Source organism: Camelus dromedarius, chromosome 26 (genome assembly GCF_036321535.1).
Source record: "Camelus dromedarius isolate mCamDro1 chromosome 26, mCamDro1.pat, whole genome shotgun sequence".
Classification (NCBI taxonomy): Eukaryota; Metazoa; Chordata; class Mammalia; order Artiodactyla; family Camelidae; genus Camelus; species Camelus dromedarius.
In genome coordinates this window covers 20,730,518-20,743,001 of record NC_087461.1, presented here as the reverse complement: position 1 = coordinate 20,743,001, position 12,484 = coordinate 20,730,518, and the positions used below count along the sequence as shown (strand labels likewise).

The window sequence follows — 12,484 nt, the reverse complement described above, 5'->3', positions numbered from 1 at the left end:
GGAAAATGAGGCCTGCAAAGCGCAGACCTGGTCCGGCAGGCAGAGAGGCAGTCCTTGAAAGATGCTTCTTCGATGAATTACAAAATGTATAAATGGATAACATTTCAGACAGCAGGGATGGCAAGAGTTAATATTAGAACACAAACTTGGAAGAGCAGCCGGAGCTGGACCATAAAAGCCGGGAACGCCAGGACAAAGAAGTACGCACCACACGGAAGCAACCCGGCAAGACGGACAACAGGACATGGGCACACGTGGGTCTCCGAGGGGCCCCATTAACACGGTAGGTAAACTGCGGCTGAGAGAGCTTGAGGGGCTCGGCAAGGTCCGCTCACCAGCAAGGGCAGAGCTGGCCCGGGACACTCACTCCACAAGTATCGACCAACTGCGCTCGACACGCCAGAGACTACAAGGCACCAAGCACAAAGAAACGAAAAATGAAAATGTGGTCTCTGCCTGGAGAGCTTCCCCATCAGGCAGAATGTACAAACACAAGCATGGAGCCCATCGACAGTGCGCAGCGCTGAGGAGGGGACCCTAACAGTCATGACTGCACCACATATGCGCCTTCCCACAGGGCCCCCGACTCCAAACCACTCCTGCCTGGTCAGTCTACCACGCCGTCCCAACAAGCCAGCCTACATGCCCATCAGGGCCTCACCCGCCATCAGCTCCATCATGGCGCCCCCCCCGCCCCCGCCTCCCACACTCACAGCGCCTCTCCCTCCCGCCACTCCCCTCACTAACAGGGAGACCTGCCCACGCCCCGCAGGGATCACGGGCAGCATTCTCCACGTGGGTCTCTACTTTCCATTTCTGGCATCTCTGATTCACAACAAAATTCTCCTCTGAGGAAATCAACACCCTATTCGGGACATATGGCAGCCCCGGTACTCTCACACGGTGAGTGCAGACAGCAGAGCTGTGCGCTCAGTGACCCTGAGCGCAGCTGGCCGTGGGTCCTCAGGAGGGAGTCAACCGGTCCCTGCCCAGGTCTGTGTGCCCTGGGCGGCCGGCTGTCCCAGAACAGCTCCTGGAGGACAAATCACTGCTCTCTTCCCTCACGGGATGAATTTAAACTAACTTTCAATAACTACGTCCTTCTCACTCCAGACTACGACTCTTGATATTAGAAGCTTGACAGACAACATTTAAAATAATTTATAGATATAGTTTAAAGTGTAAGCAGTGCAATTTTTCATTTTGATACAGACACCAATCCTAATTTCTGATTGTACTATTTCATAGTCTAATTTATTAACAGCAAAATTATTTTCAAATAAAGACATATATATGTGGAAATCATAGAAGAAAATAGCATCCAAAAATTCAAAAAACAGTTCACACTACCTCACACAGGCTCCCACACTGTCCTGCTCACACGGCCTCACAGAGGCTCCCTCCCTGTCTGCTCACACGGCCTCACACAAGCTCCCTCTGTCTTCTAACACTCCCTCACACAGACATCACTCACTGTGCTGCTATAATGCCTCATATAGGCTCCCTAACTGCTCACACAAGCTCACACAGGGACCACTCACTGTCCTGCTCACATTGCCTCACACAGGCTCTCACTCTGTCCTGTTCACAACTGCCTCACAAAGGTTCCCACACTCTGCGCACACTGCCTCACACAGGCTCCCTCCCTCTCTGCTCACAAAGCCCCACACAGGCTCCCTAACTGCCCTGCTCAAATGCATCACACAAGCTCCTTCCCTGCGTGCTCACACTGCCTCATACAGGCTCCCTTCCTGTCTGGTCACAGTGACTCCCACAGGCATCCTGCACTGTCTCCTCAGGTGTATGCAGTGTACGTATCTTTATAATTCATCCTGTCAACAAAGTGGGTAGTAAGTATTGTTTGCCCTTTGGAGTATCCGAAGTAATAATTAATAACAATGTTAACTTTCAAGAACTACAGCCTAAGGGAATGAAGCCTCTCTAAGACCAGGCACTTTAACCTATCGAAACTGCGTTACGAGTTGGGTTCACGCGCTAACACCTACTGGATTCCAGGCTTTTAGTTCTCAAGCTAAAACCCTCAGGACCCCAGGTCAGGGTCCACGGCATCCTACAGACAATAGTGCCTGGAAAGGTCGGGCAGAAGCGTCACCGTTTTCCCTGAAAATGACAATCCCTCTCACGTATGCTAATGCACGTCCCTCTCATAAAGGATTCTAAGCAAAGAAGAGGCTAGAAATTGCCTCAAAAGAGTAATACTGAAAAGCACTTTTGAAACAAAACTGGTATTTTCCTTTATATTTTCTCACACAAATTTCCTTATAAACCATGATTAATAACAAGAGACAGCCTGGAATGACCTACTACTCCACAGGGAAAGACAACAGCCTTTATTTCAGCAGTTTTCACTTAACTACTGCCACACCTGCCTTCTGTGAGAAGGGTCCACCACCTGGTCTGCCCCCATAACCAAAGAAACAGTGCTGAGTCCCATGCAGCCACCAGCACAGGAGTGAAGCAAAACCCTCTATCAGTGAATCCCATGGCCCAGTGCTTCTAAGTCTTGCTGCAGACAGTGGAAAGTTAGTAAATGGTTTTGGACAGGGATCAAGTTTGCACTTGAGAAATTTACTAAACTGAGTATGTTAGGAATCAAAGGCTGGAGACTGGTTATGGGGACTTGATCACTAATAGTCCAGGTGAGAAATGGGGAAAAGCTTGAACTATAACAGTATGATAGCAATGCAAAGGGAATAATAAACTTAAGAGACATTTGGAGGATCTGACCAACAGGGCTCAGGTAGAAGGGATCCGCCCCCGTGGAGGATACCCGAGGCTCCTAGCACAGCCTGGCGCATTGCCTGGTGTCCAGTACGACCACTCCCTGACATCAGTAATCGTGCAGGCAGTGTGTCCCAAGACAACAAGCTCCCTGAACATTGGCAGGAGCTCCTTGCAACCACAGAGCACCCTGGAGGTGCAGGGAAGCTCACGCCTCCTAACTTACAAACCTGGGATAAAGCCGGGTGCTTACCCACGTGCAGGCTATAGCTAAAACCAGGAGTAACCAATTGAGATCTCAGAAAGAAGGTGGAGACTAAACAGAACCTACATAAGTGCCTGGAAGCACGCGTCCAGAATGAGACTAGGCAGGATGAAGTTACGTGGACTTCATCAGGCTGACCTGGGTTTAAATCCTGCCCTTGTGATTTTCTCAGCTCGGTGACCCTGAGCAAGGTCATTTAACCTCCCTGACCCTTAGTCTTCCTCAGCTGTAAAAACGGAGACACTAACTACCTCACATGGCTCTACATGCACACACACATGCACGTATATCACACGTACTGCAGAACTTAATGAATGCTCATTAATGGTACCGATTTCACGGTATTAATGTAAACAGCACCAAACTGACTGTGGTAAAGAAAGGCACAGGAGAGCCAAGAGAACAGGAGTCCCGGAAACTAAGAAAGAGCAGAACATGCTGAGTCTTTAGTGACACTTCTCAGCGGACGGGGGACCTGCTGCCTGACACGGAGTCCGCGCTCCCTCTGCCACCTGTGCACCTGTGGCCCTAGCTTCTCTGCAGTGGCGATGGCATGCAATGCTGTCACTCTGCCCCAAATCCACCCCGCTACAGAGCTAGGGAATTCTTAAAGCTCTAGTTATGACTACTCACTATGCAGGATGGGGGAAAAAATGAAATGCTAGGATGTTTCATGAGCAGCAAACACTGTTCAATATAATAAGCCAAATGCTGCCCTTGTCTGCAACTGCTGCCCTTGTCTGCAACTGCTGGTTTCTGGCTTTATTACATTTTGCTCTTGTAAGAAGAAATAAAAGGTACTGGCCATTTAGAAGTCAGCTCCAGTTTCTGACAGACAACTGACAGTGAGTCAAGGCCAGTGCTGTTACAAAAACCAAAGAGAACAGGAACCAGGAAAGCAAAGGACAGACATGCCTCAGCAACCATGCCTTGGCCCCAGGGTGGCTTCCTGCAAAGCAGCACGTAACTGTGCAGGTGATGCTTTGAGACCCAGCAAGAGACTGAGGCAGGGGTCCCCCTGTGGCGCAAGCCACACGCACAGCGCATACCTATCACTGCGGCCAGCACAGGCCACAGTCGCCTTCAGAGCGGATACCCAGGTCCAGGTGTGAAGGCCCTGGTGCTTAGCGGCACTATCCTTACCTACCCACTATCTTCAACAAACGGTCTCTGCCTTTTGCACCTCGGGACCTATTTCCATGATCTCTGGGAAGAAGCCAGAGAGGGCCGGCCCAGAATCCACGGGAACCACAGGAGTGGCGGTTAACACCAGAGATGGAGGCAGTGGCCAGAGGTGGGGAGAGGGGAGCTCAAAGCGGGGACCAAGGAAAACACATCAGAATCAGTCATTCAGGGAAAGGAAGAAAAGCAATCCAGACAGAAGGGCACAGGCTAAGGCAGGGAGAATGAACCACGAGGCATTCCGACATGTGGGCAGCTGGTGGCGCCTAGAGAGGGGCGGGCAGGAGAGCCTGAGAGAAAGCCACCAGCACCCCCTGAATGTAGGCGCTGCATCCTAGAGTCAAGGGGGGGGGCGCTCGGGGTGGGGGGTGGATTTACTTTGCTAAGTTTCATCCAAGCCGAAGTTCCCCTTTGGATCTGTTGAGATGTGGTCCCAGACAACTGAGGAAATGGAGCTATGCTGTCCAGCAGTCAAACACAACTTTCAGTTTTCACAGAGTAAGTTTCCACACACCACCTAGGTCCCCAGTCACCCACGTGACCCACACTACAGCCCTTCCCCCAGAACAGAGAAACGTCCCTCCACCGGGAAATGCGTTAGCTCTGTGTGTTTTGCTGGGTCACAGGAAATAAAACAAACCAGGAAAATTCCTCCAGTTACCCAGATACAGGCAGCTCTGCATGGGCTGCAGCAGGCCCCAGGCGCCCACCTGTAAACAAGCGGTCCACCCCCCGGGCGCCCACCTGTACAAGCAGTCCATGTAGTCTGCACCCTTGCTGTACTCCTCCCAGTGCCTGTGGTACATCACCAGCACTTGCTCTTCAGACTCCAGAACTCTCTGTGTGGGAAGAAAAATCGTTTTCACACATGGACATGGAGGACTGACCAAGTCAAAAACAATTAAAAATGTTCATGACCTATACCCAGCAATTCCATGTGTGGGAATTTATCCTATAAAAATTGCGGTAACAGCAGAATAAATTAGCTACAAGGATGTTCACAGAAGTATTATTTACAAATTGGGAGCTGGAGGTTTGCAGATACTAACTACTATATATAAAACAGACAACAGCATTCTTCTGTGCAGCACAGGGAACTGTATCCAGTATCTTGCAGTAATCTATCATGAAAGAGAATATGAAAAGGAATATACGTATATACATGTAGGACTGAAACACGATGCTGTACACCAGAAATTGACAACATTGTAAACTGACTATACTTCAGTAAAATAAATTTAAAAAAGGACATTAAGGCCCTTTGCGCTCTCTCTCCATGGAGTGTGTATCTACTTTTACTTTAACCTGCGCACCCAATTCCCACACCTCTTTCCTTGCCTTTCTCTTACCTTACATCGTATGCAGTGTGTATCTCTCTAAATAAATCTACCTTTACTCAACGGTGGCTCGCACTTGAATTCTTTCCTGTGCGAAGCCAAGGACCCACACTTGGCGGGGCATGCCCCAGGGGCTCAACCGAGACCTGGGACTCAGCCCTCCTTACGCCCTACATCCGTTTTCCTGCATCATATGTGTTTCCTGTCTTTCTTTTTTAAAGAAAACTTGGACTCTGCCATCCAAAAGGTACAAGTATTATGTACATATGGCGGCCAAGCAAATATACTGGGATTCTCAACAATTCTTTGATTGTACCAATCTTCAGGAATTTGGCCATCTTAACCTTTGTTGCAACAGCCTGGACCACAAAGGTCTTTACCTTTTGGGGAGTAAACTTCAGAATTTTATCTACGTGACACGCCCCACTCTCATGTGGAAAAGCCTCTTATTGCTTTAAAATCACTACATACACACACACACACACACATATATATATTATTTAATTGATGGCCATATGATGGATCCTTTAATTTGGAGAAACTTCTAAATTGGTGAAAGTTCAGAGCGCTCTCATTATAAACAGCTGTTGTATTGGTATCTATTAAAATCAATCAAGTTTAAAGGTGGAAAAATATATCTAATGTTTAACCTAAGAACTTAGTTAAAAAAAAAAAAAGGTTTGAAAAGCTACATTTGTGCTTTCCCTTTCCCCTCAATGGGTTTGAGAGATGCTAATAAAATCATTATAATAATTAATGTTACTTAGGTTGAGTAACTGGAAAAAGGAATGTAAAAAATGTCAAGATTTTTTTCTTAACAAGCAGAAATAAGGGACTTATCCCAAATGGATAAATATTTTTAGATGGTTATTTTGAATGGGATAAATAAAATGGACATTTTGGATTAAGATACAAGGGTCTGATACTACAGTACATTAAGTTAAAAAAAGGCCAAAGGGATCACCTACTGGTCCCCAATATTAAAGTTCAAACAAGTCCGCTTTATCTACCCCAGTTTAAAATGTATATATTTAAAGGGCTGGAAAACATATAGACTGACATAACTGATCAGTGACTGGGGCAACAGACCAAATTAATCAAATTAAAAACTGACAAAGGCCTAAGTCCTTTGGCTGAAACTTAGGGATCCCAGAGACTTTTAGATAAAATTAGATAAAATGGACAAAAAATAAAAGGAAGAGGCTTCTGGCACTCCTTCTAGAATTAAGACTTATTGATTAAACCTAATAAATATTAAAATTAAAGGTATAAGAATCGATAAAATTGAGATAAAAGTTTGTAAAATTAGTATATTTAAATGGGCTTTATATAAACCTCTTTTGCTTAATTATGTTGTGGGATAGATATGTTTCAATGGGAAAACGCTTCCCCTTCAAAAAAAATAAAAAAATAAATAAAAAAGGACATTAAATTTAAAAAAGGAGAACTCATTATACTACTGTTAAAACATTTCTATACGTCTAAAATTATTCCAAAATAAAGTTTTTAAAAATTATACAACCTATGCTAAAATATAAAATTAGAAATGCCTCACACAGTTGTCAATTATAACTAAAGCTGACCAGCTCACAACAGAACTTTGGCTGTAAAACCAACATAGTAAACATTTTAAGACCATTTTAAACTACCTGCTATTAAAACAACTTTCATGAACTAATAAATGCAATATTAGAACACTAAGGTGTATCTGCCATATATAATAAAAACAATACAGCATTTCCTACAAGTCAAAACCAGAATGAAGTATCACCTCACACCTGTCAGAATGGCTATCATCAAAAGTTAAGAAACAGCAAGTGCTGGTGAGGATGTGGAGAAAAGGGAACCCTTGTGCACCGCTGCTGGGAACGTAAACCAGTGCAGCCCCTCAGGAAAACACTATGGAAAACACGGTGGTCCCTCCAAAATTAAAAACAGAATTACCATATGAGCCAGCAATTCTACTTCTGGGCATTTACCCAAATAAAAAGAGAACACTAATTCAAAAAGAGATATGCATCCCAGCGTTCACAGCAGTATTGTTTACAACAGCCAAGACAGGGAAGCAACTTGTGTTAATGGATAAAGAAGAGGTAGTACCACATCTGTGTATGTGTGATGGAATACAGATACATTCCAGCCAGGGAAAGAGAAACCTTGCCATTTGCAACAACTCGGATGGATGCATATGCTAAGTGAAGTAAGTCAGAGAATGACAAATACCTCATGATCTTACATATATGCAGAATCTAAAAAACAAACGAACAAGCAAAACAAAACAAAAATGGACTCATAGATACAGAAAACAAAGAGGTGGTTGCCAGAGGGGAGGGGTGTGGAATGGAGGTCCAAAAACGTGAGGGGATTAAGAGGTACAAACCCCCAGTTAGAAAATAAATAAGTCACAGGGAATGTAAGGTACAGCATAAGGAATACAGTTAGTAATTTCGTAATAGCTTTGTTTGAGGACAGACGGTTGTTGAGTCTTAATGTGATAATTTCATAATGTGCAAACGCTGAGTCACTATGCAGTGCACCTGAAACTAAAAATATTGTACATCAACTATATTTCAATAAAAACAAAATAAAGTAGGCTTTGGAAAACTAAAAAAGAGAAGGGTAGATCATTTTCTTCAAATGTTACAAGGAAAGTATCACATGATCGGCTGTGTTCTACTTCCAGACCACTACCTGCTTCCAGCCACGCGCAGGGTTAGACACATCATCACAAAGACCGTGTTATCGTCCCTCCACTGTACAGACGAAAGGAACTCAGAGCTCAGTCCACAACGCAGGTTACGTGAGCTGCCCGTAGTCACAGAGCTAATAAAAAGTAGTCAAGTTTCTAGACTAAACAAAAAATGATCTCATCCAGTTCCTGATAAGACCAGTCATCCAAAATAAGTTTAAAATGCTGCATAGAGTGAAACATTGCAAAATTCATTTGCTGTTCACACTCAGGTCCAGTCTGTGATGCTGTCCTCACGTATCTGGCACCTGAACCCAAATAACTGCTCACAGAGGTCTTCTTTTTTTTAATTGAAGTATAATTGGTTTACAGTGTTAGCTTCAGTTGTACAGCAAAGTGATTCAGTTATACACATATGCCTGTTCTTTTCCAGGTTCTTTTCCATTTTAGGTTATTCCAAGATATTGAATATAATTCCTTGTGCTACATAGCAGGTCCTTGTTGTTTACTGATTTTATACATAGTAATGTGTATCGGTTCATCCCAAACTCCTAACTTATCCCTCCCCCAATTCCCTTCCCCTTTGGTAACCATAAGTTTGTTTTCTATAAACAAATCTATGTATGTATATGCATGACTGGGACATTGTGCTGTACACCGGAAACTGACACATTGTAACTGACTATATTCCAATAAAAACTACAATTAATTTTTTAAAAAGTTTGTTTTCTATGTCTGTGAGTCTGTCTCTGTTTTGTAATAATTTCATTTGTATCATTTTTTTAAGATTCCACATATAAGTGACATATATATTTGCCTTTCTCTAACTGGCTTCATTTAATATGATAATCTCTAGGTCCACCCATATTGCCACAAATGGCATTATTTCATTGTTTTTATGATCAATATTCCATTTTATACATATGTATGTATGTATATATATATGTACGTGTGTGTGTGTGTATATATATACACACACACACACACGTACATCCCACAACTTCTTTATCCAATTCATCTGTCGATGGACATTTAGGTTGTTTCCATGTCTTGGCTACTGTAAACAGTGCTGCTATGAACACTGGGGTACATGCATCTTTTCAAATTAGAGTCTTCTCCAGATATATGCCCAGGAGTGGGATTGCTGGATCATATGGTACCCGTACTTCTAGCTTTTTTACGGAACCTCCATACTGTTCTCCATAGTGACCAATTTACACTCCCACCAGCAGTGTAGGAGGGCTCCCTTTTCTCCACACCCTCTCCAGCATTTATCATTTGTAGACTTTTGATGACGGCCATTCTGACTGGTGCAAGGTGATACCTCACTGCAGTTTCGATTTGCATTGCTCTAATAATTAACAATGTTGGGCATCTTTTCACCTGCCTGTTGGCCATCTGTGTGCCTTCTTTGGAGAAAGGTCTATTTAGGTCTTCTGTCTATTTTTTTATTGGGTTATTTATTTAATTAATTTATTTATTTATTTGACATTGGGTTGGCTGTATGAGCTATTTGTATATTCTGGAAATTAAGCCCTTGTCAGTCACATCATTTGCAAATATTTTCTCCCATTCTGTAGGGTTTTTTTTTTTTTTTTTTTTTTTTGCTTTGTTGATAGTTTCCTTTGCTGTGCAAAAGCTTTTAAGTTTAATTAGGTCCCATTTGCTTATTTTTGCTTTTATTTCCGTTACTCTAGAAGTTAGATCCAAAAAAACATATTGCTGTGATTCAGAGAGTTTCTAATGGGCTTTTAAATTTACCATTTCCCTTTTTATTTCTAGGTTTTTGTAAGACCTTATACAGGATATGAAAAGACAGCTAAAAGGTTGAAAATAAAGACAGAGATTCACCAAGAGGTGGAAAGCAACAGTGAAAAGAAAACCCGCTTCTATGAACACCATCCAGGACACGTGAGTACATTTTCAAGCTGAACAAACCTTGACTTTAAACTCTGCTCTTTCACTGACCAGTTGTACGATCTTGAGCAACTAAACTGCTTTCCCTTGGAGAACCTAGCAGCACAGTGCTTGACTCGCAGCTCCTAAACACGTATTAGGAAAATGCTTTTCAGGAAACAAAACAAATAACTTTAACTTGATATAAGTTCTGTACTAGGAAACAGTGACCTAGTCGAGTGACTACATAGCTGTAGACGCGCCGACATCATATACATATTAGGACTCACCTTGTGCAAATGCCGTACGTGATTTTCCAAAAAAATCTTAGTTTCTGCATAAAGTCTTTCTCCAAGGGGTTCAGGATAGGCCACACATAAAGCATAGATATCTCTAGTTACATTGTTAAGGTTTTCATATTCATTCAGGACATTACTTTAAAACACGTAAGATTTAACTCATGTTTGGCATTAAAAACTGAAAAATCAGGGTGAGGGGTCTAGCTCAGTGGCAGAGTATGTGCTTAGCATGCACAAGGCCCTGGGCTCGACCCCCAGAACCTACATTAACAAAATTAATTAATTAATGTAATAAGAAAAATCATCTCATTTTTGCATTTAGGATTATATGTATATATAGAATAAAAGGTAAAATACATAACCATGCTTACTTTAAAAAGCACTGTAAGATTCATTCATTTATTCATTCAACAAATAATTAGTTGATGGCATTGTAAGGAAAATTGTTTCTCTCAGAGAGGTTAAAATTCAGAGTGGGATTCTGGGAAATCAAGTTACCCCAAAATCTAAAAAATTAGGTTTATGTAAGAACAGACATATGGGACTCAGCAAAGGGCTCTGGAACATGACACAAGAGGCAGATACATCTAAGCAATTCCGAGAAACCAAAGTCACAAAAATTACTCATGTGACGCATTTTCCAACATCACAGTCCTCATCAGAATGTTCTACAATTGACCCACCATCCTTCAGAATTTATTCTATTAGACGAATTACAGAATGAGCAGGAACATTAGGGAATTCACCGAGCTCCTGAACACAGCCGCGCACCCCGGCGGCGGCGCCCTCCCCCGGACTCCCAGGGAAGCGGCCTCCCGGGCCTTCACCATGGCAGCCGGCCACCTGGACGGGTTCTCCGCCCTCTGGCTGCCACTCCCTCAGCTCTAAGGCAAGGACGTCCGCACGGAGCCCCTGCAAGACCCCAAGCGGCTCACGCATGTTAAAGAGCCTCAAAAGACTACGCACCGCTGACCAGAAGCGGACAGCGAGACGCACGTGGCGACCCCGGACCAGCAAGCTGAGTCTCAAAGCACGGCTGATTATCTGGGGTGGAGACAAGTGCTATACTTCACATATGGATCAGAAAATACTACAAAATAAAACCTTGTGCTTAAAAACAAATCAGATGTAGGATGCAGGTCCCTCCTCCTCTCTTCCCCCGTGCCTTCTGTACCTTTCTCCTCTTGGTGCAGCAGCAGTGACTGACACCTCTGCCCTGCCCTCCGCTGGTCCTGACCACCCGTGTCCCCAGCCCCTGACACACAAGTCACGTAGCATCTACCTTCTCCTTCAGCGGGAGAGTTTCCATATTGCACTGCTGGGGTTTGGGGATTGTCCTGACAGCTGCCAAAAGGCAGAAAACCATGAATGAAGGTACACTTGCTCCTCAGTCTCCAGAGGATTGACTCCAGGACCCTCTGTGATACCAGAATCCCATGATCCCAAGCCCCTTCCAGTTGGCCCTCCACATCCAGGGTCCCGGGGCCGACAACCATTTACTGAAAAAAAGCGAGTATGGGTGGACCCAAGCAACCCAAACCCAAGCAGGGTCAACTGTACATCAAAAAGGCCTGAGAACTCCAACCCAGAGAAGCAAACAGCAAGTGCACACCTGCACCCGGCCTGTATCACATCATGAGACAGCCGGCAAACACACCGCAAGCGCAAATTCCAGCCACCCCGACTGCGCCCGAGCTGTCACAGAGAGTCACCGCTCCGTGTGACACAGAATTCTAAAAACAGTCCCCCAAGATTCCCACCCTCACAGCTGGGATGTGGTCTAAGGCAGCACACCCCAGGCACTGCGCTCGAAGGCACTGCTCTCGGCGAGGGGACGCCGCAGCTGTGATAACGATTGCTAACCAGCTGACTGGAAAATGGGGCACATGCGGACTTGCGTGGCGGCCTCCTTTAACCCCAGCGCAGGCCCCCGCCAGGCCCACCCCCTGCGCCAGTTGCAGACGGGGAAGCCTGACCTGCACGGCTGGCTCTGGAGACAGAAGGGGCCACACACAACCACCAGAAAGACATGGAGAGCAAGTCCCAGTCAGCAGTCACAAAGGAAACCGGGGCC

General features: G+C 44.6%; 1 protein-coding gene across 4 annotated transcripts in view; it reads right to left on the bottom strand.

Annotated features, from left to right (window-relative positions):
• CUL2 (cullin 2) overlaps window positions 1-12,484 on the bottom strand; it is a 74,193-nt gene that overhangs the window by 38,738 nt on the left and 22,971 nt on the right. For all 4 annotated transcript variants that reach the window (XM_064479497.1, XM_031448712.2, XM_064479496.1 and 1 more), the window contains exons 3-4: window positions 10,402-10,504; window positions 4,934-5,028 (exon numbers count right to left, since the gene is read on the bottom strand). In XM_064479497.1, coding sequence (XP_064335567.1) covers window positions 4,934-5,028; window positions 10,402-10,504 — 198 coding nt within the window. The remainder of the gene's footprint in view (window positions 1-4,933; window positions 5,029-10,401; window positions 10,505-12,484) is intronic.